General features: G+C 36.8%; 1 protein-coding gene and 1 pseudogene across 1 annotated transcript; both read left to right on the forward strand.

The window, feature by feature from the left end:
• Positions 1-1,010: 1,010 nt before the first annotated feature.
• LOC114312718 (protein CLMP1-like) lies at positions 1,011-10,025 on the forward strand (annotated as a pseudogene).
• A 4,203-nt stretch (positions 10,026-14,228) lies between these two features.
• LOC114286553 (uncharacterized) lies at positions 14,229-16,873 on the forward strand. Its single transcript, XM_082888670.1, has 3 exons — positions 14,229-14,780; positions 15,244-15,640; positions 16,110-16,873. The coding sequence occupies exons 1-3, from the start codon at positions 14,237-14,239 to the stop codon at positions 16,750-16,752; spliced, it is 1,584 nt and encodes a 527-aa protein (XP_082744796.1). The 5' UTR covers positions 14,229-14,236; the 3' UTR covers positions 16,753-16,873.
• The last annotated feature ends 7,277 nt before the right edge of the window (positions 16,874-24,150 follow it).

A 24,150-nucleotide genomic window follows, 5' to 3' on the forward strand; every position in this document is an offset into this window, starting at 1 on the left:
AGCTACAAAAATATTTTATTTCTAAATTTTTATTTTTAAAACCTTAATTTCTTATAGTAATAATAATGTCACATATTCAAAAAAGTTAAATTATTAAAAAAATCACATTTTCACATCAAATCAACATTACATCTCATTTTTAAAATAATTTTTGAGGCACAAGTTTTAGATACACACAATTTTTTAGAGTGATTCTATTTATTTGTCATGATTTTATTTGGGTGTAAAAGTGGATCCGCAACCGTTTAGATAGATTGGGTCCGGTTTTCAGCTCTCATTGAAGTCAGAAATGGGTAGCTGGCTCTGCATGTAAATGTATTTGGATATTATTATAATAAATTTTATTATTATTTATTTTTTAATTTTATAAGTGGGATATTTTTTTAAGGTCCCTGATATTATGATTTTATATTATAAAGGACATCAAATATTTTCATGATGTCTAAGGTCCCTCAACATCAATCCAGAGAAAATTGGTCCAGAGAAAATTCAAGTCAGAGAAAATTGGTTCAGAGAAATTTTAAAAATTTATCTGGACTTCCCTAAACTTCCTAAATTTCTCTGCCCCTTTTTTTTTTTTTTGAACATAAGAATTTCCCTACCTCAACTCACTTCCTTGCTTCTCAAAGGTGAGGAAGAAAGGCAACTTCTCTAACCGAGGAGCCTCGAAAAACAAATGCAGAGAGGTGTTTGGTCCAGGCCATGAATACGAAGCAGTGATAATGGAACAAATTTATGTAGTTCATCTATGGTATCTGTTATCATGAACCCAGAGAAATTTCAATTTTGTCTGGGTTGAATCTAGAGAAATTTGAGAAATTCTTGCCTTCACTTAGCCTTCTCTTGCATGGAAGTGTTGGATGATCTTGAGAAATATAAGTTCGATTTGAAGTTGGGTTCTAAAGTGAGATTCATCATGAGCCTTATACCTCGGTGCATCATCAGGAAAGAGAAGGTTCTGATCTTCTGCCACAACATTGCTCCAATTAATCTATTTCTAGAGATATTCGATGACATGGAAAGAGTGGGTGTCGAGCATGATTTTCAGTGAGAAGCACATGGAGGACCCATCCCAATGGCAAGCAGAGAAAATTGAAGACGATATCTTCAGAGAGATCGTATGTGGGGTCTGGCTACGTCAATCATCGTTGAAAATGGAGTTGGCGAATTGCAGACTGTAGCGCCTTCTCCACCTGATCTGCCGTCGGACATGCCACCTTAACGCTTCCGTCCATGGCCGCGGCAACTGTGGGGGGATTCGGAACGAGCCAGCGTTCAAGCATGTGGAGGGCGTTGAGTCGGTCAGAATCGGAGTATGAAGTGAGTTGGAGCTCGGCGAGGTGGAAGAGTTCTAGAGGCGGTGGTTGTGGGTAAGAATGGCGGTGGGTTTGGGGTGGTAATGGGTCAGATTCCAGCGGTGGTGGTGGTGGTGGGTGAGAGTAGTGTAAGATCGGTGAGTTTGGGAGTGGGAATCTCCACTGGGTAAAGCTTTGGGAAGTGTTGGAAGATGATGACTCAAAGTCGGGTTGTTGGGGTGGCGGTGGGTCAGATGATGAAGATAGTATAAACGACTGAAATTCTCTGATATATGTTTAGGGACCTTAGACATCAAAAAATAATTTTGTGGATCTCTTCCATTACGAAAAGTGGGAGAGGGACCCTAGACCAATTCATATAACATATTTTATGTGTGGATATAACAATTACTATACTTACAAAAACATAAGATTCATTATAATTATTTTTTGAATATGGCTGGTCATGTATGTGTACTTGTCATTTGTTGTAAGTGGTGTAAGAATTATTATTTTTATTATTGAAATTCACTTTAAAATGTATTATCATTATTTTTTGTAACGCCCTCAAAATAAACCCATAAATCATCCAACAATAGCATGCTTAGACATAAGAGAATCAAGCGTAAATATTTTCCATCAGAGTAATCATTACACAATGTATTACATATTGACAACAAAAGTAAATGCCCTATGGGCTTACAACTTTCCAAGTCAACACTTGGTTACAAAAGAGAGCACTAACTCTATACAAAGAAAGCCTTGGCTTGATGTACATGTAATACAACAAAGATAATCACAAAAAGACGTCCCAGCCACTAAGCCTCCCAAGCTATGTCTTTGGAGGTGGCATGCTACATGTACCTGAAAATGATATCCCATAAAGGGTGAGCCAACGCCCAGTAGAGATATGCTAAACATAACATGAGCAGTAACTAAGACATTAGCAATTGATAAATGTTTGACTCACATAAATCAATTCATAAACCCTTTCTCTTACATGACAAATGTGTCCATGTTTCATTTCATTTTCCATTTCTTATCCAATTCTCAATTCATGATTATGGCTCAGAACCTGGCCAAACAATTTAAATGAGATAGCAACTCATATTAAACATTTCCCACTTCACAATAGATAAGCATACTAGCTGTATCAACACTTCAATGGATAAGCATAAGAGCTGTATCAACACTTCAACAGATAAGCATATGAGCTGTATCAACGGAATCCATCCCCTATCTCCTCCCAAACAATATCCGGTTTAGAGGTCCATCCCCTATCTTCTCCTAAACCATGGAGTACATCCCATATCTCCTCCCACACAACACTATGTATATAAACACAGGTCATATACATAACCAATCAATACATAAAGTTAATGTATTCTTTCAACCGTCATATTCAATGACACATTCAATTGATCAGGTTTAGTTTGCCTAATCATCATGCATTGTCTACAACAATCAAGATTACCCTCCACCGATAGCCCAAAGCAATTATTTCTAAACAGATAATAAATGCGTCAACAGATAGTTTATCAATATTTTCAAAAGTGAGCAATTTATAAATCCAACTCCACTAGTCCATCTCATAATGAGCCAATTTCATTATATTCAACTCAATTTCATAGACACATAACTTTCCAAAATTAATTATACTAATTAATTTATACACAAATTAGGGCTTTCTCCCCCATATCTCAATATTAACCCAAAGGTTCAAATATCAACAACCAACAATAATAACATCATTTTGAGACTCAAAATACATCTTTAAGAATCAAAATGACGAAACCCCCTTTTATACCTTTTGAAACCCTAAGTCCCAAAATCAAACCATTTAAACAACATGTTCAAAATCTAGGTCAAAGCCCATAAGAGTGAGTAGGAATCCCCACCTCAAAAGATAGAACCCAACGAAGGAGATGAAGAAAATGAAGATGCTCCAAATCCCAAAATTCTTGGATCAATATATAGCCCTCGGCGATCAACGCACTTTTTGTAAAGGCCAAAAGGGTGAGAGATTACTCTAACTAGATCAATACCTAGAGAGAAGTTGAGGTTCTAGTGAGAGAAGCTCTCCAATGGCTATTTTGAAAAGTAAGAGAGAGAAATGGAGTTGAAAAAGTGATCCAAAAAGCTAAACCTCGGAGTGATATACACGTCGCCCCGCTCGAGCACCGGATACACGCTTCCAGAACTTTTGCAGAACCAGGTCCCCGCTCGAGCGTCACACACAAACTCACGCTCGAGCGTCGAAACGCCCGCTCGAGCATCAAACACTGCAGAGAAAAATATTAGGAGATGGATATTCCCGCTCGAGCGCCAAAACCCCCGCTCGAGCGGAGAAGCAACAAGGAAGGCCCCGCTCGAGCGTCAAAATCTCTGCTCAAGCGTGAAGGCTAAATTCTGGGCAACTACTTTTGGTTTCTAAGCTCAACCAACCTGCTTCAAACCTGCCCAAAACAACCCAAGACTCAAATACAAAGAGTAAAGGATGTAAACGAAACATATACGACAACCAACTTCACGGAGCCTAAGTCCGGATACAACAAATAAAGAAAGGGAAACCGGGATCGCTATATTTTTTAATTATATTTTATTTACTATCTAAGTCATATTATATATTAAACTAATAAAAAAAGACACTATGTACTTAAAAGAATATTAAAAAAATTAAGGATAAATTACACCGACACCTTCTAACAATTTGGTTCAATTACATCCTATCCCTTGACGTTTTGAAAATTACATTCTCACCACTATGGTAATAGTCTCATTTTACAAATCCCCCTTCTTATATAAAGGACAACAACTCCTAGTAGAAAAATAGACGAAATTACATTGAAAAAAAAAATAAAGCAAAGGAAAGGAAAAAAAAGAACATAGTAAGTAAAGCAAGTAAGAAAAGAAAGAGTGCATAAATTCAATGTTTTGATTCCTTCTAAATAATTACAATGACAGGAGGGTTAGTGTAATTTTCCAAATGTTAAGGAGTGATATGTATTAAACCCAAACCTCAGGAGATGTAAGTGCAATTTATCCAAAAATTAAATTTGGTACTTTTATATTTTTTAGTTTTTATTTTTTTATTTTTAAATTTCTTTTGTGATAGATAGCATCATGGTTGAAAAAGAGAAAAATAATACAAGTTAAAAAAAAATTATAAATTTTTATATTCACTAACTTGCCTTGCATTAATGAAGTTTGAAAATTAAAATGAAATCTTATGTAGGTAGGTGAAACATCAATTATTATATAATATATATTTTTAAAAAGAAAAATTATATGAATCTCAAATAATTTATCAAATTTTTTACTAATTTTTTTTTTTTTTTTATGGGTGTGGGATCCATACAAATTCATATATGTACAAGTTTTTTTTTTTTTTTGATCGGAAAAATAAATCTTTATTGATGGAAAGATACAAAAGTGATAGATTACATCAATAAAGAGGAGCACAGAGCTAGGTCAAGCTCAAAGCTCCAGTTGGTGAGAAACCAACAAGAAGATTTGATAAATGTATAGGTATCACACCTATGTAAGAAATTTAATAGAAAATTTGATAGATTATTTAGGATTTCTAACGCAACTCATTTAAAAATTTAAATTTATTTGTTTTAGAGGTAAAATTAAGGAACTAATTAAAAAAAAATGCTGAGTCAGGAAAGAAGAGTCGTCCACTTTGGTGGAGAAGGTGGAGGGCGTGGAGAATAAAAAGAGGGAAAAAAAGGAAAGTGAAAGGGAAGATCTCAAGGCCACATAGAACTTGTGGCTAAGAATTAATTTTTCTCTCTGCTGACTTGGCGCACCCAACTGGTTAAACGAATTAAAAGCGTACTCGATTGTACGAAGAAGACGACGACGACGAAAGCCCACGACACCCAACTCTCACACCCATACCACACCCCTGTCAAGATCTCTTCTCACTCTTCCCTATCCCAACAAAACCAAACCAAACCACCGAATTAATCTCTCTCTCTCTCTCTCTCTCTCTCTCTCTCTCTCTCTCGTACTTTTTCACTGTTTATAACTTTTTCAACCAAGAAATGTTGGAAGTAAAAGACCCAGCGATTAAGCTCTTCAGTCCTATTTATAGACTTTTCCTTGACACCAATAGAATATAAGTGGCCAAATAAAGTGAAGACATGTGTCCTAAGAATCACATGGAATATTCTACCTTAGACAACCAGGCTGAAGGTGCCATGTGTCTCTCTGTATGTACTATGTACTATCTGTTTGGCACAGATGCCTCAGCAAGTACACTTGCGGCGGGAGCAGCTTGTCTTCTCAGCTTGAACCTCAGCAAGTGCACTTGCGGCAGTAAGGTTTGCCATTGCACTCGCCTTCTCAGTTTCGTTTCACCAAGACATGCATTCTTAGCATTTCATAGCCTGTTATTAGCCATGTTTTGTGTTCACCTTAGCAAAGCCTCTACCCTTAGCCATTAATCACAAACTCCCCAACTTCTCAGGGCAAAGGCCACAGTCAAACCTACTATCAGTCATGTTGTGCCTTAGTACCAAGTACAAGAGGGCTTCCTTGGTCCTTCTTGTGCAACCAAGGCAGGTCCATGACCTCGATAAATGGAAAGAGAGTCCCTTACTCTCGAGCTGCCCTACTTTAATTTTCGTGGGGTTACTGCAGTATATTGGTATTTTTGGGCCTGCTATTAGGTCCAACCAGTAAGCTTTGGAGCCTACTATCAGCTCCAAGTTAGTGAGCTTCGGGGCCTGTTATCAGCGCCGAGCTAATGATGACTTTAGGGGCCTTCTATTAACCCTAGGCTAGTAATGCCTTGGGGCTTGCTATTGGCCCCAAGCATTAGCCTCTATTTGTGGAGGGAAAGTTTGTTTCAAAGGCTGCTATCACCTTGGTGGAGTCTTCCCTCGCAAGTTAGTTGCAGCAGTGGCTGTTTCCTATGGCAAGTTCAAATGGTGGCGCCGACAAAGTACCTCAGCGACTCGACCGCTGCAAGTGTTGCCTTTGCAACTTAGTTGCTCCGGTTTTCTCTTTCCCTTAGCAACTTCAAATGACGACACTGACAATACTAGGAATGGCGGTGCCGAGACAAAGTGTCTCAGCAACTTGAACGTTACAAGTGTTGCCTCTGTAACTTGACTTAGACATTTTTCTTCATGGAGTTTGTTCGGACTCTTGGCGGGTTCGACCTGCTTCAGCCCACTACAGATCCACTTCCCTTGGGGTTTGGCCCATGTTCCTTTAATCATTCATGGTCGCCTAACAGGGGTGATCTCTGCACTTAGGTCTATACCTAATTTTGACCTTAACTTCTAACCCTCTACAATTGTACTGCCTAACAATAAACCGAATAAGCCCCAATTAGTTCCACTTACTGAAAATGGTCTTAAAATCAAAACCCAATTGCAAAAGATTGTTTTGAAGCCTCAAATGGTTTTATCAAATTGAATGCCGTTAAGGATAATCAAAAGGAATATACATCTTTGTCAGTATCATTGCTTACTCGTGGTTAGACTTCAGAGACTGCAATTAGGCCATTGAAGCTTATTTATGATCATGACATAAGGCTTGCTCAAATCCCTATGACTTGCAATTTTAAAGTTTTGAGGGAGATTGTAAAAATGCTTTCCATCTTCAAAGTCAGTTTTGATTAAATTAAATATAAGGATAATGATGGTGATTTGGTGACTATAACGTGTTCCAGTGAACTCAAATTGGCAGAGTCATGTGTTGATAGGCTCATTCCAAACGACCTGGAAACAGACAAGACTAACTCAATTGGAATGTTGAGGTTGCATATTGTTGAGGTGAGTCCTGAGTAAGAACCCATATATTGGAAGAGGAGGAGGAGAGACCTCTTAAGAGTGAGGGGATCAAAAGAGATGAGATTGGCTCACAATCTTCTCTAGGTGAGTCTGTTGTTGAAATTGTGGATGTTGAGATTGATAATCCAAAAAAGGAAGCTCCAAATCCAAAGGAAAAAAACTAGAGCTTTAGAAGATCCCGACTACAAAGAAGTAGAGATGGATGACTGGTTATTTGAATTTGCTCAGTTACTCTGGACCCACGTTGGTATTGACCCAAATGCGCATATTGACCTACACGAGCTTGGGATAGAGAAGTGTTACTTGAAGAGATAGTAACGAGTGAAGAGGCTTAAAGCCTTTTTGATAAGGTTGTCTTAAAATTCCAAGAAGTTACTGCACTTGCTTTCCTTTATTGAGGAAATGTTCATATGTGTGCTGCGAGGAAACATATTCCAATTAATGACTCGAGGCAAAAGAGATGTGTAGCACTTGTGCCTTTTAAAGCCTTTGGGAAGTGCATTTGAATCCTTATTTTATTTTGAGAATTTTTAGTGTTGTTGTATCTTAGTTTTGGAGGAGTACAAATCAATTTAAACTTGTTAGGATTGCCCGTTCACGCTCGTTTACGTTGAAAAGTCATTTGGGAACTTAAAAATCATGTTCTGGGGTCGACACTGGTCTTGGTGGTGTCGACACCTTCTCTTTGAGTTGGCCACAAGGATCGACACCAATCTGGGAAGGGTCGACCCTTGTTCTGGAATTGCTCACTGCATTTTGGTGTCGACAACAGCCTTGGGAAGGGTCGACACCTGCTGTGCAGTCAAACTTAGTGTTCCAGCTTTTTTTCATAAGGGTCGACACCTGTGCTGCAAGGGTCGACACCTGCATGCATTTTTCCAGATTTCAGTCCGGTTTTTGGGCCTATTTTTTAGGGATTTTGACTTGATCTTTTGGGTTGACTTTGGGACTTTATTTCATTTTGACCTAGCACTATAAACAGGTTCCTCACTTAACCTATTCTTTACCTTTTCTTCTATTTTTCCTTCTCCAAGCCGTGAGGCTCTTCCATCCTCTCCAAAATCACTTTTTGCTCAAAGATCTTTAGATCTACACATTTGAAAGCATCTTCTTGCCTTGCTCCTTTGAGATTAAGTGTAGAGCTTGTTAAGAGCTTCGTTTTGATCCAAGTAGAAGTTGGTTTCAACATCTTTGGATTTTTAACCTTGTTTTGCTCATCTTCTCTTCTAAGCTTGAGGTAGGGATTTCCTTTGAGTTATATATATGTTTTTGCAAGATCTAAATGATTTTCGAAATCATCCTTTGATTAGTTTTGAAAATTGATTGTTGATTTAAGAAGATGAGTGATTTTGAAAGTGGGTTTAGTTTCTTTTCCCTTTAAAAATAGAAATTGAGGGTTTTTGAACTATGTTGATGAAAGAAAAATGTTTTTGGTGAGATCTTCTCAAATATTTGAAAATGAATGGTTTTTGGTGAGAAGACCTAGAAATTAGGGATTTTTAATAAAGATGTTGAGAATTTTTAGAATGTGTTATATTTATTTTGTGTGCCAAAATAAATGATGTTTGAAAATTTTTTATTTATTGCATATAAATGATGGTTTTCCATGGAATAAGATAATTATTGAAGTTTTGGAAATTATTGTTTAAAAGTGTTGATATAGTCTTGAAATGGCTAAGTTGTTGGAAATGTTTGAAATGCGGGAATTTTGTTATCCCTTGGATGAATTTAAATAAAAGTATTTATTCATCTTGTGAAATTGCATTGAAGTGAGAAATGAGAATTTTGATCACAATGGGAATATTGTGTGGGAGTATTGAAAGTGGAAGAAATATTGCATTGTATTACTAATCATTGCATTGGCATATCAATTCATTTGATTACATTGAACTTTGAAAGGTGATTTGAAAACTTGCATTGAGAAAGGAATGTTGAGAAACAAGTTTTCATGAAATGGTTTTGGGGTAAATGAAGTGGTAAGTCTTGAAAGGTAGTGTAGAGAATAGGTGTCGAGCCTTCCAGTCAATACTGGTAAAAATGACAGATTATGGGTGTCGAGCCCTCCAGTTGACACTGGTAAAAATGACAAATTGGTAGTACTTGTATAGTCTATTTGCAGACACTGACCTAGGGATTACCAGAGTCGTATTTACCGCCCCTCAAATAAAATTTGATAAATGTTGAGTAGTTGAAATGGCATAACATCATTGAGTATGTTGGTTTTTAAAAGATGAAGGTGTGTTTTACTTAAAAAAAGGCATGGCATAAGCATTTCATCTCTTGAGACTTGTGTAAAATGTATATACTTTATTAAGAATTCTCTATTGGGCTTTATGCTCACCCTACGGGATTTTTGTGCAGGAAAAGGAGTGGCGATTCCGCCTAACTGAAGGCGTGAAAGTGTGTGTGTTGGGAGTACAATGCTCTCATTTTGCGTGACTCTATTTTGTAAGCCAAGGGTTATATTTGTGTGGGTTTCAATAACCGATTTGTGTAATCGGGCCTTAGCCTTGGAAACTTGTAAACCCATGAGGGTATTTATTTGTTTCTGTTATTTTGATTCGAAGTAAATGTATTATCATTTGGGTATGAAAATTGGGGCCTTACAAGGTGGTTGCAACACAATTCCAAACAGTTTATGACTGGGTGAGGAAAAAATATTCTCTGGCCAGAGAGAAATACCAGGATGCACTCTTGATTAAACCAGATTTTTGAGGGGTCACTTGCATTGGGACAAGAACAATTTGAAATGGCGAAACTGCATTGGTCTTGTATACTTTCTAAGAAAGAAGATATTTCAAAATGGGATCCTACTGAAATTATTGAACTTTTTGATAGTGTAGAGGAGAAAATGAAAGTTGCAATTGTGATGTGGGAGAAACTGGAAGAGCAGAGAGCTAAAAAATCCAAGTGCGATGGTTGAACTGGTGGACAAAGAATCTAGATGATGTTGTTGAGTGATTTAAGCTTGCCGGTGCTTCTGAAACTGACATTTCCTTAGTTTTTAAGAACCATGCTCCAATGGTGATGTTATTGAGGGAGACGCAAAGAAGGTTGGGAACCTAGTCACTGATATATGGCTGATAAAGCAGATGATGAAGCCAAGTATTGTCAGAGTGAATTTGATGTATTTGGATTTTCTTCTCATTGGGAAGAGGATGTGCTTTTTCTTCTCAGCAGAAGTTCAGATGTGAAAAAAAAATTTCACCTTTTTTTGAATAGGATATTAGGTGCCAAAACCACTCAACCGTTAATGAGAAGGTCACAAGCTTCATTTTTTCCTGGTTGCTGTCAAGATTACATGATTTTTCCCTTACTGATGAGTTTTCTATGAGCAATCTTAACTGCATAGGATGTGCATTTTGGTCTTCACTCTCTGTTCCCACTAAGGTTTGTCTTATGTGTTCTTGATTGTTATTGGACTTTGGTCTGTTTCTTTGCTGGGAGTCATACTATTGGTTGTCTAATTTGTTCTCAACTTCTTATTTAACTAAACTCATTCTTGGTTGAGTTCTTTTGCAACATTTTATTTTGTCAATCGAATCAAGAGCACAGGAACAAATCCCCCATGCCATTTCTTTAAAGGTCGGGTTTGCAATAAAATAAGATAATTTGTTTAAGTGAGCTCAATTATGCAGGGCGTGTCTTCTTTCCTTGAATCTACCTATTAAAATGGAGGCATATTCCTGTTACTAGTTTAAGCATGTGTTGTTATCAAAAAATAGTAGATGTATTTCCTGCAGATGGTATGTTGTCATTAGATAGACCAATACTGGTTGCATTTGGATGGATGAATTTGAAATGAAAGGATTTGAGGTTAAGATTAAAAAAACAATATAGGAAGCTTGGTTGCTAGTTACTAGTGTATTGAAATAGCTATTGGGGAGGGCTTAAGGATCCTTGTTGTACTAGAATCCTTCTATGGGTGAATTTGAAATAACTAGTTTCATGGTGTTATTTTGAATTCATAAATATAAAGCTTTAAAATCATTGTTGAAATCTGCAATCTAATGTTTCAATCTGAATTGGATGCATAAACCTTCAAATGATCAATGGCAAATCCATTGATTTGAAATCGGCAGATCCAAATACAACCTTAGTTAATTCAGCTATGTATGTAATCAATATTATCAAAAAGGTTATATCTCCCTTGGTTTGTCAAATTACCTTGGCAGTAGATGTGCGAGCTGGTTTGAGTACCTGGTTTTTTTCTCTTCTTCAAACAAGTAATAACCATTAAAACCAACCATTTTCTTTTGATCTGCTAAAAAAATCTTCCATTTTCCTATTCTTAATCAATCTCTTGTTCTTGTTGCTATTGTTCAACAAATAAAAAAATTGTACATCTAGTGTTTACTACAATTTTCCTATTCTTAATGAATCTCTTGTTCTTGTTGCTATTCTTCAAGAAATAAAAAAACTGTACATGTAGTGTTTACTTTGGCAATTACTTGGACAAACCTTGACGATGACCTGATATGGATAGTGGGGAAATTATAATAGTAGTATTATTCTTTTGTGGCAACTTTTAACAACTTCTGCAGCAAAAATAATTATTGAAGGCAAAGCTTGACTCTTTGGCTCGACCCAGAACTTCATATTGCATTCTCATACTATTTGGAAAACAAGTTTGGAAATTAATCATTTGCCTTTCTTTGTGTTGGAGTTGGATTTGTGTCAATTATCTTTATCTTAGCCTGCCATTAGTGTCCTAATGGCACAGAAACAACCTCTTTAGAAATAGGATAGGCAAAGCCGGTTTTCATATCTTCAGGGCCTGAGGCAAAATTTTAAAATTGAGCCTTTCATGTATTAAAAAAAAATTTATTTATTCAAAATTTTAACTTTAACGTGTGTAATATAGATTCCAAATCAATGTAATGAGATATGAGCCATGCTTAGATAATAAAAAAAAAAAAATCACAAATATAGAGTATTATTGTATACATATCGTACAAAAAAAATGTGGGTAAAATGATAAGTACTAATAATTTTTTTTCATATATATAGATATATATTTTTATACTATTACTCACAGAATATGCTTTATATAATCATTAAAATTATATTTTAAAAAAAAATATTAAAGACTCCAAATGAATTATCAAATATTCTACACAATATTTTTTATTTTAGGTCCTAGTATTGCTCTATTAAAATATAATTAAATAAATCAAGGTATGAAGGAAATTATTACAAACTCAAGAATATAAAAATGTGGTTTGCTTTATAATTTAGAAAATTCAATTAACAATAAGGAAAAATATCACCTGATCTATTAAAAAACAGAAGAAGAAAAAGAAAAATATCAAAGAAAATCTAAAAATCAAACTACAGTAAAATATGAAATTAAATATTATTTTTCTTGCATTTTTAAGAGTAAAATTACTAAATAAGTTCACATATCATTTGTAAGGACCTTTAATTTGGATTGTGAAATTAAATTAGGGATTTTTATTGATAAATCCATTCTAGAATTGTTATAACCCATTAGGTCCACTAAAGAATATTATAACCTAATTAGTCCCATAAACTTTTCTTTTTATTCCATAAGGTCCATTTTTCTAATTTAATATAATTTCTTGGACTATTTTGCCCCTGTATATATATATGTACAGTGTTAATACGTAATAGGTGCCTGTTTCTTCGCTCATGCAGTTTGGCAGTTTCTATTTTACGCTTTTCATCATCAATCCAATTCCGAGAGATACGTTTATGTTTTGCATGCTCGTTACAAGAATTGGTTGTGCTAGGGTTTCATCCTTGCTGTTGTAGTCTGGTTCTGTGGTTTGCGAGTGAAGACAACGAAGATGAGGGTGTTCGGTTGTTACATTTGTCGGATTATAACTAGTTCAAATCAGTTTTTTTCAACTTTCTGTACGATTGTAGGATTGCATGATCAAGGTTAGTATCAATTTGGTTATGAATACATGTTCAGTTTATGGTTTCATTCGTATAATGAATCAGATGCTCTGTTTTTTGATTTATATGGATTGAATGCTCTGTTTTTTCAATTATATGCATTTTACGTGGTTATGTGGAGGGGAGTTCATTCGTATTATGTGAAGAATGTGTAGTTCTCATTTGACTTTGATGCATGCGTAATGAGGCTCTGTGTGGATAATTTGATTATCAGTATATATATCAATGTGAATCTTCACATTTTGTGAATGTGGAATATGTGAAGAATGTGGATGTTCTCATTTTAAATTGATGTTTGCTTAATGAGGCTCTGTGAAGATTGTTAATATTATGTGAAGATTGTTAATGTTCTCATTTTACTTTGATGCTTGCTTAATGTTAACATCTTGTTAATATCAATGTGAATGTTTACATCATCATACACTGATGTGAATGTTTACATCATCATACACTGATGTGAATGTTCACATCATTATATTATGTGAAGATTGTTGATGTTCTCATTGTACTTTGATGTTTGCTTAATGTTGACATCTTATTAATAGTAATGTGAATGTTCACATCTTCATATTGTGAATTATGGATTTAGCACTTGAATTGTACACGTAGTCATCTATTTTTTGCACAATGTGAATTTTCATATCGATTTTCATTACTGTTCATTGTTGTGTTTTTGTGTTTTTACAGGAGATGGATACCTTTATGCTATTGGTGTGTACATATGGTTGTAGTACAACTGTAATAAATGTTGCCCGCGCAATGTGTTATTCTCGTTTGGTGGAGTGTTTGTGTGAGAAATGGGATGAGTTGTCTGTTGGTTCTATTTCATTGTTCTGTAAACTACCTGGGATTAATAAGTGTCATTTGGACAATGAGGAAGAATTTCAGAACATGGTACTACTTGCTAAATCAATGGGGGTACAGCATGTAGAAGTTGTGGTTGAGTTGAAGGGTGATATTGGTCAGTCAAGTAGTTTGGGATTGCTGCGTGTGGGGGTTGAGGATGAAATTGATGCACTACGGAGATTTTGCCACCATAAGGAGAAGGTGTTGTTGTCAGCCCCTTGGGCAAATGGTATTACGCATGTAGGACAACGGTTTGTTGGAGGTGCACAAGAATTTTGTGACGTTTTATGTAAGTATGCCATCCAATGTGGGTTTAAGTTCACATACGTGAAGAACGAGACAATAAGAGTTACTGCTGTTTGTGCGATGCGGGAGGAGAGGGGGTGCTTGTGGGCTATACATTGTAGAGCACAACGAGCAAATGATTTTTTCTACATCAAGAGGTTTAGTGATGTGCATACTTGTGGTACGGATGTCCGAACATCGAAGAATCCGCGAGTTAGTTCGGATTTGGTGTCGAGTACCATATCTGAAATTGTGAGGGACAAGCCGTTGACTCGGCCGTGTGAAGTGGTGACTATTTTGAAGAGGGATTATGGGCTAGATGTGAGTTACCATGTCGTATGGTTGGGTGTGGAGAAAGCAAAGGCTGGTATTCATGGAGATCACTCGTTATCGTTTGACCAGTTGCGGTGGTATTCGGATGCCGTGATGCGGTACAATCCGGGGAGTTATGTCAATATTGACTATGATGCGAGTAGTCAACAGTTTTGTCGCTTCTTTGTGTCATTCGCTGCGTGTATTTCTGGGTTCAATGCTTGTCGGCCTTTATTATTCCTGGATGGAACATTCCTCAAAGGAAAGTACAAAGGTCAGCTACTTGCGGCAACGGCGAAAGACGGGAACAATGGTTAGAAGTTTTTTTTACCTGTCTATTCATGTCAATATTCACTCTGAGCAGTGTAGTCTGGACGAAATAGTGATTGCTAAATTATAAGTAATGTGAACATTGACATTAGTATGCACTGATGTGAATGTTCACATCTTTGTATGCTAATGACAGAAATGTGAACATTCACATTATTACAGACTGATGTGAATGTTCAGATCAGTGTATACTAATGTTAGTTGATCTATTAATGAACAGTACTGTGAATGTTAACATTGTCAGTGACTCAACAATCAACAATGAATTATTAATGGTCGTTAATGTGAATGTTCACATCGTTAATGTTTACGAACCTGAATCCGAAAACAGCAATAGTAAAGAGGGCAATGTACATATGAACATTCACATGACCTGTTTCGTTTATACTGTTTTTCTATTCACTTTGGAATATTGTGAACAGTTGTGTATTGGTGTTGTGTTGTAGGTCTATTTCCTGTTGCATTTGCAATTGTTGATTCGGAGACCACGGCTAATTGGTCGTGGTTCTTGCATGAACTTGGGAAGGTTGTTGATGGGAAGCGCCATATTACTTTTATTTCGGATCGTAATCTTAGTCTGTTAGAAGCTATGCCAAAGGTGTTCCCATCGGCTCATCACGGTTATTGCTTACAACACTTGAAGAGCAATTTAAGAGACCGGATGAAAGGAATTGATAATGGATTCAGGGATCACCTAGTAAGTAGTTTGGGTGACTGTGCCTACGAGCCAACTGTGGTAGGGTTCCATGAAAAGCTTGCAAAATTAAAAGAGGAGGGTAAACAACGAGCTCATAATTTTTTCAAGGACTTAGCACCTGAGCACTGGGCAAATTCATACTTCAGGTAATAATAGTTTCCTAAGGTGTTCCATTTTTGAAGTTTAGAATGGTAGTGATGTGAATTTTCAGTTTAGAATGGTGACAATCTTCGAATTGTGTTTCATCTTCAATGTAAATGATATGAATGTTCACATCTGCTAATGATGACTGATGTCATGTTCACATCTGTTAATTTGTCAAATAGTCATGCAATGTATTACAGATTTGAATGTTGACACGTGTCATATTTTGTTGTTGTTGTTAACATTCACATCTGTCTATCATTTAAGTTGACAACGTAATAAGCATATAATGTGAACATTCACATTACTAAAACCTGGTAGCAGATGTGAACATTCACATTATTATACCCTGATGTGAATGTTCACATCAGTGTATACTAATGGCAGTACTGTGAACGTTCACATCTGTAAACTTGAATGGTCAGGCCTGTTAAATTCCGTATTATACAATGTTTGTGATATATTGTGCAGGGGCATGCGTTATGGGGAGATGACATCCAATGCGGCGGAGTCATTTAATAACTGGATTAAAGAAGCACGCAATCTTCCTATCACTCAAATGGTGGACAAAATTCATACTCAGTTGATGCGGCAAATGTCTGCACGGCGTGACCAAGCAAACAAATGGAATGAGATTATTTGTCCGACATTCGAAACAAGGCTTATGGATTCGTTCAATGACAGCAAGTCTTGGCAAGTTAGCAAAGCCAACGAGGATGTGTTTGAAGTTCATTCGATACCATCTGTTACAGTTGATGTTGCGAGGCGTACATGTTCTTGCTTCAAATGGCAAATCAACGGATTCCCGTGTGACCATGCTGTTATTGCCATTCAGAAGAGCCGCTACAATCTCAATGATTGTGTAGAACATTACTTTCATGTAGAGACATATCGTGCAGCCTATTCGGGAGCCATATTCCCTATACCATCGGTGGAGAAGCCGCCTTTTGATCCCACGGACTTCACTATATACCCGCCAACCGTGAAAAGACCACCCGGAAGGCCGAAGAAGAATAGGATCCCATCAAGGGGTGAGAAACTAAAGCAAATAAGGTGCGGGAGATGTGATAAGTTAGGGAGCCATAATCGAAAATCATGCACGGAGCCGATATAAGATGTACCTTTTTTCATTTCAACATTGTATTTTACATTGGATTCTTATATTCATTTTTGAAATAAGATTGTGTTGTGTTGGGAAATATTGGGTTGCAATAAGATTACGTTGCGTTGGCAAACATAATAATGCATTAGTGTTTGATTTGTGTTTTATTTTTACTTTTTTAAGGTACCACTCTGACATTTATGTTTGTTGTGTTTTGGATGAATGCATGCTGTTAACATTCACACTTATGTAATATAATCACATTATGTGAATGTTCACATTGTTCAACTTTCAAACATTTCTGTGGTGGGAATGTTCACATTGTTGTTACTGTTAACAGCAATGTTTACATCAATGTAACCATTCGCATCATCAACTCATAAGATGTGAATATTCATGACATCATTGTTGCCATTCGCATAATCAGAAGTTATGATGAGAATATTCACATCATCAAATTGTTAGATGTGAATATTGACTTGTGTTAAGAAATATCATACTCACACCTGTCATATTGTGTTACATGAACACTTTAAGCAATATTCACATCCATGTAGTATGGTTTAAAATCGAAGAAAGTGTACGATCATTCTGTGATGTGAACATTGACATCATGTCATGTGTATCCAAAAAAATAAAAAGAAAATACAATCTCAATGTGCATGACCAACGCAAAATAGGCCTGAAAATGCATATACATATATTGACTGGAAAATATCTGTACAAGCAGTGATATAGACTTGATTTACAATTAAGCTAGTCTGCTCCAATATGAAAAATCTATTGAAACTAAATTGTCTTAAATGTGGATAACAGATTTGGGTAACAGTGATAGGTGGACACCCCCCACCTATAGGTTTTCACATTGCACTGTCTTTCTGTGGTTCAGAAAAAGGTGTACTAATGAGTCTCTTATTTGACACCATTCAAAGCGATCTAGGCTGGCAACAATGTCTTCACGATATACATGCACCCTCATGATGTAACAAACTGCAGGCCCACAATCCACCCTGAAAATGCAAACTTCTTGTTAGATTTTGAAATTTAGGTGGGTAAAGGTTGTGGAACATGTGTAGAAATCGATTTTAGGCTTACGAATTTGATGCTTGTTGAGGACAGATGTCCACTGATATGATTGTTTTCGAAGTATTTTGGCTTGATAAATTGGTCCATAATGGTGATGATGGTCCAATGTTGTGCACCCAAGCTGTGATGTAGTCCCTCTGCCAACAATGAAATTTCATATTAGGCACCAACCAACATAGGGCATACGTCCAAGTTCAAATATTACACATCACGACAAGTATTACTTTTGTCAGCCACTTACCAGTATTTGTGCTTTGTCAATATGTGGGTCATGTGTGCCTTCTCTTGGGCGCAGTGAGTTATAATGCCTCCATACATTCTCTTTCACGTCGTACACAACAATTGTCCAGTGAAAGCTGTCGTGTATTGGGAAGATTAAGAATCTCTGGCCTTGATACTCCTTGATGTGTACATCAATTAGTTTATTCCTCCTGTGGGGGGGTATTGTTCAATGATTTTCTACACACAAAGGGCATACAATGATGTACCAAGTATTTATATCAATGTTTGGTGTTACTGATTTGAATGTTCATCTGCTAATGGGGAGTTATGTTACTGATGTGAATGTTCACATTTCCTAATGGTGAGTGATACTACTGATGTGAATGTTCACATCTGTTAATGTCAGTGATATTACTGGTGTGAATGTTCCCATTTGCTAATGGTGGGTGATGTTACTGATGTGAATGTTCACATCTGTTAGTGTGAGTAATGCTACTGATGTGAATGTTCACATCTGTTAATGTCAGTGCTATTACTGATGTGAATGTTCCTATTTGCTAATGGTGGGTGATGTTACTGATGTGAATGTTCACATCTGTTAATGTGAGTAATACTGCTGATGTGAATGTTCACATCTGTTACTGTGAGTTATATTACTGATGTGAATGTTCACATGTGTGTATCATTTAAGTTTATCAACATAATAAGCATATAATCTTCAATGCGAATGATGTGAATGTTCACATCTGTCAATGTGAATCTTCTCAAAGGTCATTTTATGTTGTTGTTAACATTCACATCTGCCTATTATTTAAGTTAACAATGTAAGCATGTAATGCTGAGAAGAACATCCACATGTATTGAAACATAATCAAAATTAAAGTCTAGTGGTTACCAAACATGTGCTTGTAAAGATGAATGATGAATCTTCCAAACTTGGGTTGACTAGCCCTTGTAGTTCAAGTAGAATTTTACCATAAGCATCTATCACTTGCAGAACCGGAGGGGTGGCAGTACATTATTTACAGTGTCTTTACTCTGTGTGTATTTGTGTGTGTGTGTGTGTGTGTGTTTTGTACACATTTACAGTTGCCATACGTTGTTGGTTATTGATTCTTCCTTGATGAGGTGTATGATGTCATCAAAATACACATGTTTAGTCTTTGAGTCCCCTCGCCACACTAGCAACCTGTGCATTGTGATTACAGAAAATGTTAATGTCAACATTGTACATTTATGAAATGATCTAATTTGTTAAGTATGTATGTGAACTGAACATGATGGAAAAAAAAAAAAAAAACAACAGTTGGGGATATGTAAGATCACTTACTCATCACCGCCGTTCTTGTGCAAATTTTGGACTTTTTGCTTGTTGAGTTTGTTCATGTTAGCCCAGACGTTCAGTTTGTTGTTCAAGGTTAACTTCTTGGACTTTGTTGGCTGCTTTTTTGGTGGTTGCTTGTCTAAATCTTGTGCAATTTGGACTGCATGTGATGGCTGTTCGGCTCCCTCTTTCCCTTTCTTCTGACCAGGCAGGTTGGGGTATTCAAACTCGTCCAACCTGTGTTCTTTCCTTACCTTCTGCTTTATGCGCTTTACCCTTGATGGGGGGCTGATAATGTGTTCCAATGCTACAGTGGGATTCTTGTTAAGGCTGTCATGAGCCTTTTGTGCTTCAACTTGAGTGATGATGTGGACGGACTGATCGTCAAAAAGGTCTTGAAGTATTTTTTTTTCACATTCCAAGTTGATGACCAACTTTGTCAGCCGCTGAATTTCTGTATCTTTCCACTCCATGCAAGTCTTCATGTCCATGTCCACATTGGATGAGCCCGATTGGTCAAATAGTTTGGCTTCAAGGACAGCAATCACCCTTGCCCTCAACTCCCATGATTCTTCCAACTGTTTGTATTTCGCTTCCCATTACTGTACAAGAGCCCAAGTTTTTTGGTTTTCTTTTATGAGTACTTCCACAATGTCGGGCTCAGTTGGTTGTGCTATGATGATTCCTTTCTCAGCATTGGGGGTGCTACAACTGGGGTTGATATAATGTCCAACATCATTCAGGTCCACTGCATCGACAGAAAATGCATCCCTGTCATCACTGCGTTGACTGTCTTTGCTTTGATCCTCATTGCTTTCATCTTTCTTTGCTACTGCACTTGACAAAATCTCAGGTTTTGGCTCCACATTGAATTTTGTATGACGATACATCTTCGCTTCAGTTGGTGATGCCATTAGCTCGCCGCCATATACCTGCATTTCGAGACAGTATGTTAGTTAGATAGTTCCTCGTCTCACTATGTGAATAAGCACAATATATTTGGTTGTACTTCTACCTCATTTAAACCTAGCTTAGCCAAAGTTATGGACTTCATGTTGCTATGTATGGCTGTGAGGTCCCATTTTACGCATCGTGGAATGGCATTGGGGTTGCGGGGTTGTAAGATTGTTGTATGCTCACACAGCCAATACTGAAACAAATAACAAATATCAGTAATTTGAATGTTCATATGAATTAACATTGATGTGAATGTTTACACCACTGGTGCAGTAATGTGAATGTTCACAGTGCACCACTAGGCCAGTAATGTGAATGTTTACATCACTTAAAACTGATGTGAATGTTTACATCCGTTGATGTGAATGTTCACATCTGCTAATGTGGAGTAATGTTACTGATGTGAATGTTCACATTTCCTAATGTTGAGTGATACTACTGATGTGAATGTTCACAACTGTTAATGTGAGTGATATTACTGACGTGAATGTTCACAACTGTTAGTGTCAGTGCTATTACTGATGTGAATGTTCACATTTGCTAATGATGGGTGATGATACTGATGTGATGGTTCACATCTGTTCATGTCAGTGCTATTACTATGTGAATGCTCACATTTTGCTAATGGTGAGTGATGTTACTGATGTGAATATTCACATCTGGTAATGTGAGTGGTACAACTGATGTGAATGTTCACATCTGTTAATGTGAATGTTTACACCAGCATCTACTAATGTGTGTTTGTACATTACTGAAACAGTAATGCGAATGTTTTCATCAATGTTGTCAACTTCCACACCAAAGCTGAGAAATGTGAACATTCACATCAGAGTGTTCAGAGCCCGTATATGTTCATATTAAACATAGAATAAGTTTTATGAGATTTGATTTACCATTAACAACATCACACATCCGGTGACTCGTCTTGGTTTTCCACAGTTTTGGCCCAATGAACCCATCAAGGTTGCCCGGATGCTCTCAGCCCAATCATACTCGATCATCTTGTGTAATGGGTCCATGTATGAGTAGAAAACCCATCCAATTGTTTCTCCGGATGTAGAAAAGAATAGCTTGACGCATGCATACATGCAAACTAATCTGGCGACCTCCTTATTGTCATTTTTTTTGTGCCCTTCAATGCTTCCCTCAGAATTTCTCGTATTTTGGCAGCACTTAACCGACTAACATCCTTGCACATTCGGTGTATGATGCCGGTTGTTGGTTTTGCACCATAAGAGAGGTCCATCGACTTGGTGCCGCAGTCCACCCCAAAAATCAGTGATACGTCGCTTCTAAAAATCTGGATGTTCTTATCTCCAATGTAAAACCTTCCACTAGATTGCTTGAATGTTTGTACTATACGTACAATGACATCGTCATATTTCATGCAGTGGTTGAGGTCGATTTCGTTACTGATCAAGCTATCAAATAATGGCCAGAACGGTATTTTTCTAAGGCACTTCAATTGGCCACTTGTAAATTTTGTATCCTTTAACAGTTTGACCAATCCAGTTATATTTGACCGGTAGTTTACTTTTTTCATGTTCACTTCTTCAGGAACAGCTGTTTGATCAGGCTTGGTTTTGGAACGGGATTCCCCTCGCTTTCGCTTGCTATCAACTTTATGGGGAAGACCTGTGTGTTCAAATGAGCACATATAATTGGTTGAAACACAGAGGATGGAACCCGAAGCACCAAACAACATTCAACAACCAGCATTGACAGTAATTGGAACATTCACATCATTGTACACTGATGTGAATGTTCACATCAGTGTTTATTACTGTAAGTTTACACAGTAATCAATACTAATGTGAATGTTCACATCATTCATGTTTGAAAAATAAATTCCGAAAACGACAACAGTTACTGGGCAATGTAAATGTTTACATGGGTGATCATATTATGTTATAATTTGCTAAAAATCAAAGGGGGGAACCAACAGCGCCAAACTACACCCAATAACACAAACAACTTGGGCATTGATGTCACAATGTGAATGTTTACATCATACTCCATCACAGTGTTGAGTGAAGTTTGGGGGTTCTGACATTAATGTGAACATTCACATGATGTGAATGTTCACATCAGTGTGTACTACTCTAAGTTTACCCAGTACTCAATAGTAATGTGAATGTTCACATCATCCATGTTTGAGAAATAAATTTCGAACACGACAACAGTTACTGGGCAATGTGAATGCTTACATGGGTGATCACATTATGTTATAATTTGCTAAAAATCAAAGGGGGGAACCAACAGCGCCAAACTACACCCAATAACACAAACAACTTGGGCATTGATGTCACAATGTGAATGTTTATATCATACTCCATCACAGTATTGAGTGAAGTTTGGGGGTTCTGACATTAATGTGAACATTCACATGATGTGAATGTTCACATCAGTGTGTACTACTCTAAGTTTACCCAGTACTCAATAGTAATGTGAATGTTCACATCATCCATGTTTGAGAAATAAATTTCGAACACGACAACAGTTACTGGGCAATGTGAATGCTTACATGGGTGATCACATTATGTTATAATTTGCTAAAAATCAAAGGGGGGAACCAACAGCGCCAAACTACACCCAATAACACAAACAACTTGGGCATTGATGTCACAATGTGAATGTTTATATCATACTCCATCACAGTGTTGAGTGAAGTTTGGGGGTTCTGACATTAATGTGAACATTCACATGATGTGAATGTTTACATCAGTGTGTACTACTCTAAGTTTACCCAGTACTCAATAGTAATGTGAATGTTGAGATCATTCATGTCTGCAAAAACAAATCCCGAAAACTACAACAGTTAGAGGGCAATGTGAATGTTTACATGGGTAATCACATTATGTAATAATTTGCTAAAAATCATAGGGGGGAACCAACTGCACCAAACAACACCCAACAACACAAACAAGTCCAACATTGATGTCACACTGTGAATATTTACATCACATTCCATCACATTGTTGAGTGAAGTTTGGGGGTTCTGTGGACATAAAATTGAACAATATCAACAGTGATAGTAATATGAACATTCACATCATCATACACTGATGTGAATGTTCACATCATTATACACTGCTGTGAATATTCACATCAGTGTCTACTACTGTAAGTTTAGCGAGTAATCAACACTAATGTGAATGTTCACATCATCTATTTTTACAAAATTAATTCCGAAAACATCTATGTTTACAAATTCAAATCCGAAAACCAGAAGGTGTATGTATACATCAATGATGACATTATGATTGAAAAGCAGAAGGTGGAATGGTATTCCTTACTTTTGTTCGTCATGGTTGATGGGTATGGATCACACTCAGTGGATAAAATAAACTCAATGGGGCGACAAGAATCTTCGAACGACGAAGCACCCTCCTTCCGATGTGAAACTTCGCAGTGGTGAGACGAAGAGGAATCTGGGGTCGATGGTCGACGGTGGACGACGAGGACGTTGGTGAGGCGATGTGAATCTAGGGTTACTGGAGGCAATATCAGTATCGTTTCGTCGATTGAGTTTTTGTTTTGGAAATTTTGTGAATTGAATATTTCGAATAGGAATGGGTTTTTGCAGAATCGGTTTCACGCGGGAGAGGCAGAGAGGGTTATTTCGTCCTTTAACAATTAATGGACCTAATGGAATATTCAGAAATAGTTTGGATTTTATGGAACAAAACAGTTATAAATAGGATTTATCAAAAAATGGCCCATTAAATTAATTTGTTTGAAATTTTATTTTGAAGGAGTTAATTACGTAAAAGTCCTATTTATAAATGTTATGGTAGCTTAAGTCCTATTTAAAATTTTTT

This window comes from Camellia sinensis, chromosome 9 (assembly GCF_055761805.1).
Source record: "Camellia sinensis isolate YWXY chromosome 9, ASM5576180v1, whole genome shotgun sequence".
Taxonomy (NCBI): domain Eukaryota; kingdom Viridiplantae; phylum Streptophyta; class Magnoliopsida; order Ericales; family Theaceae; genus Camellia; species Camellia sinensis.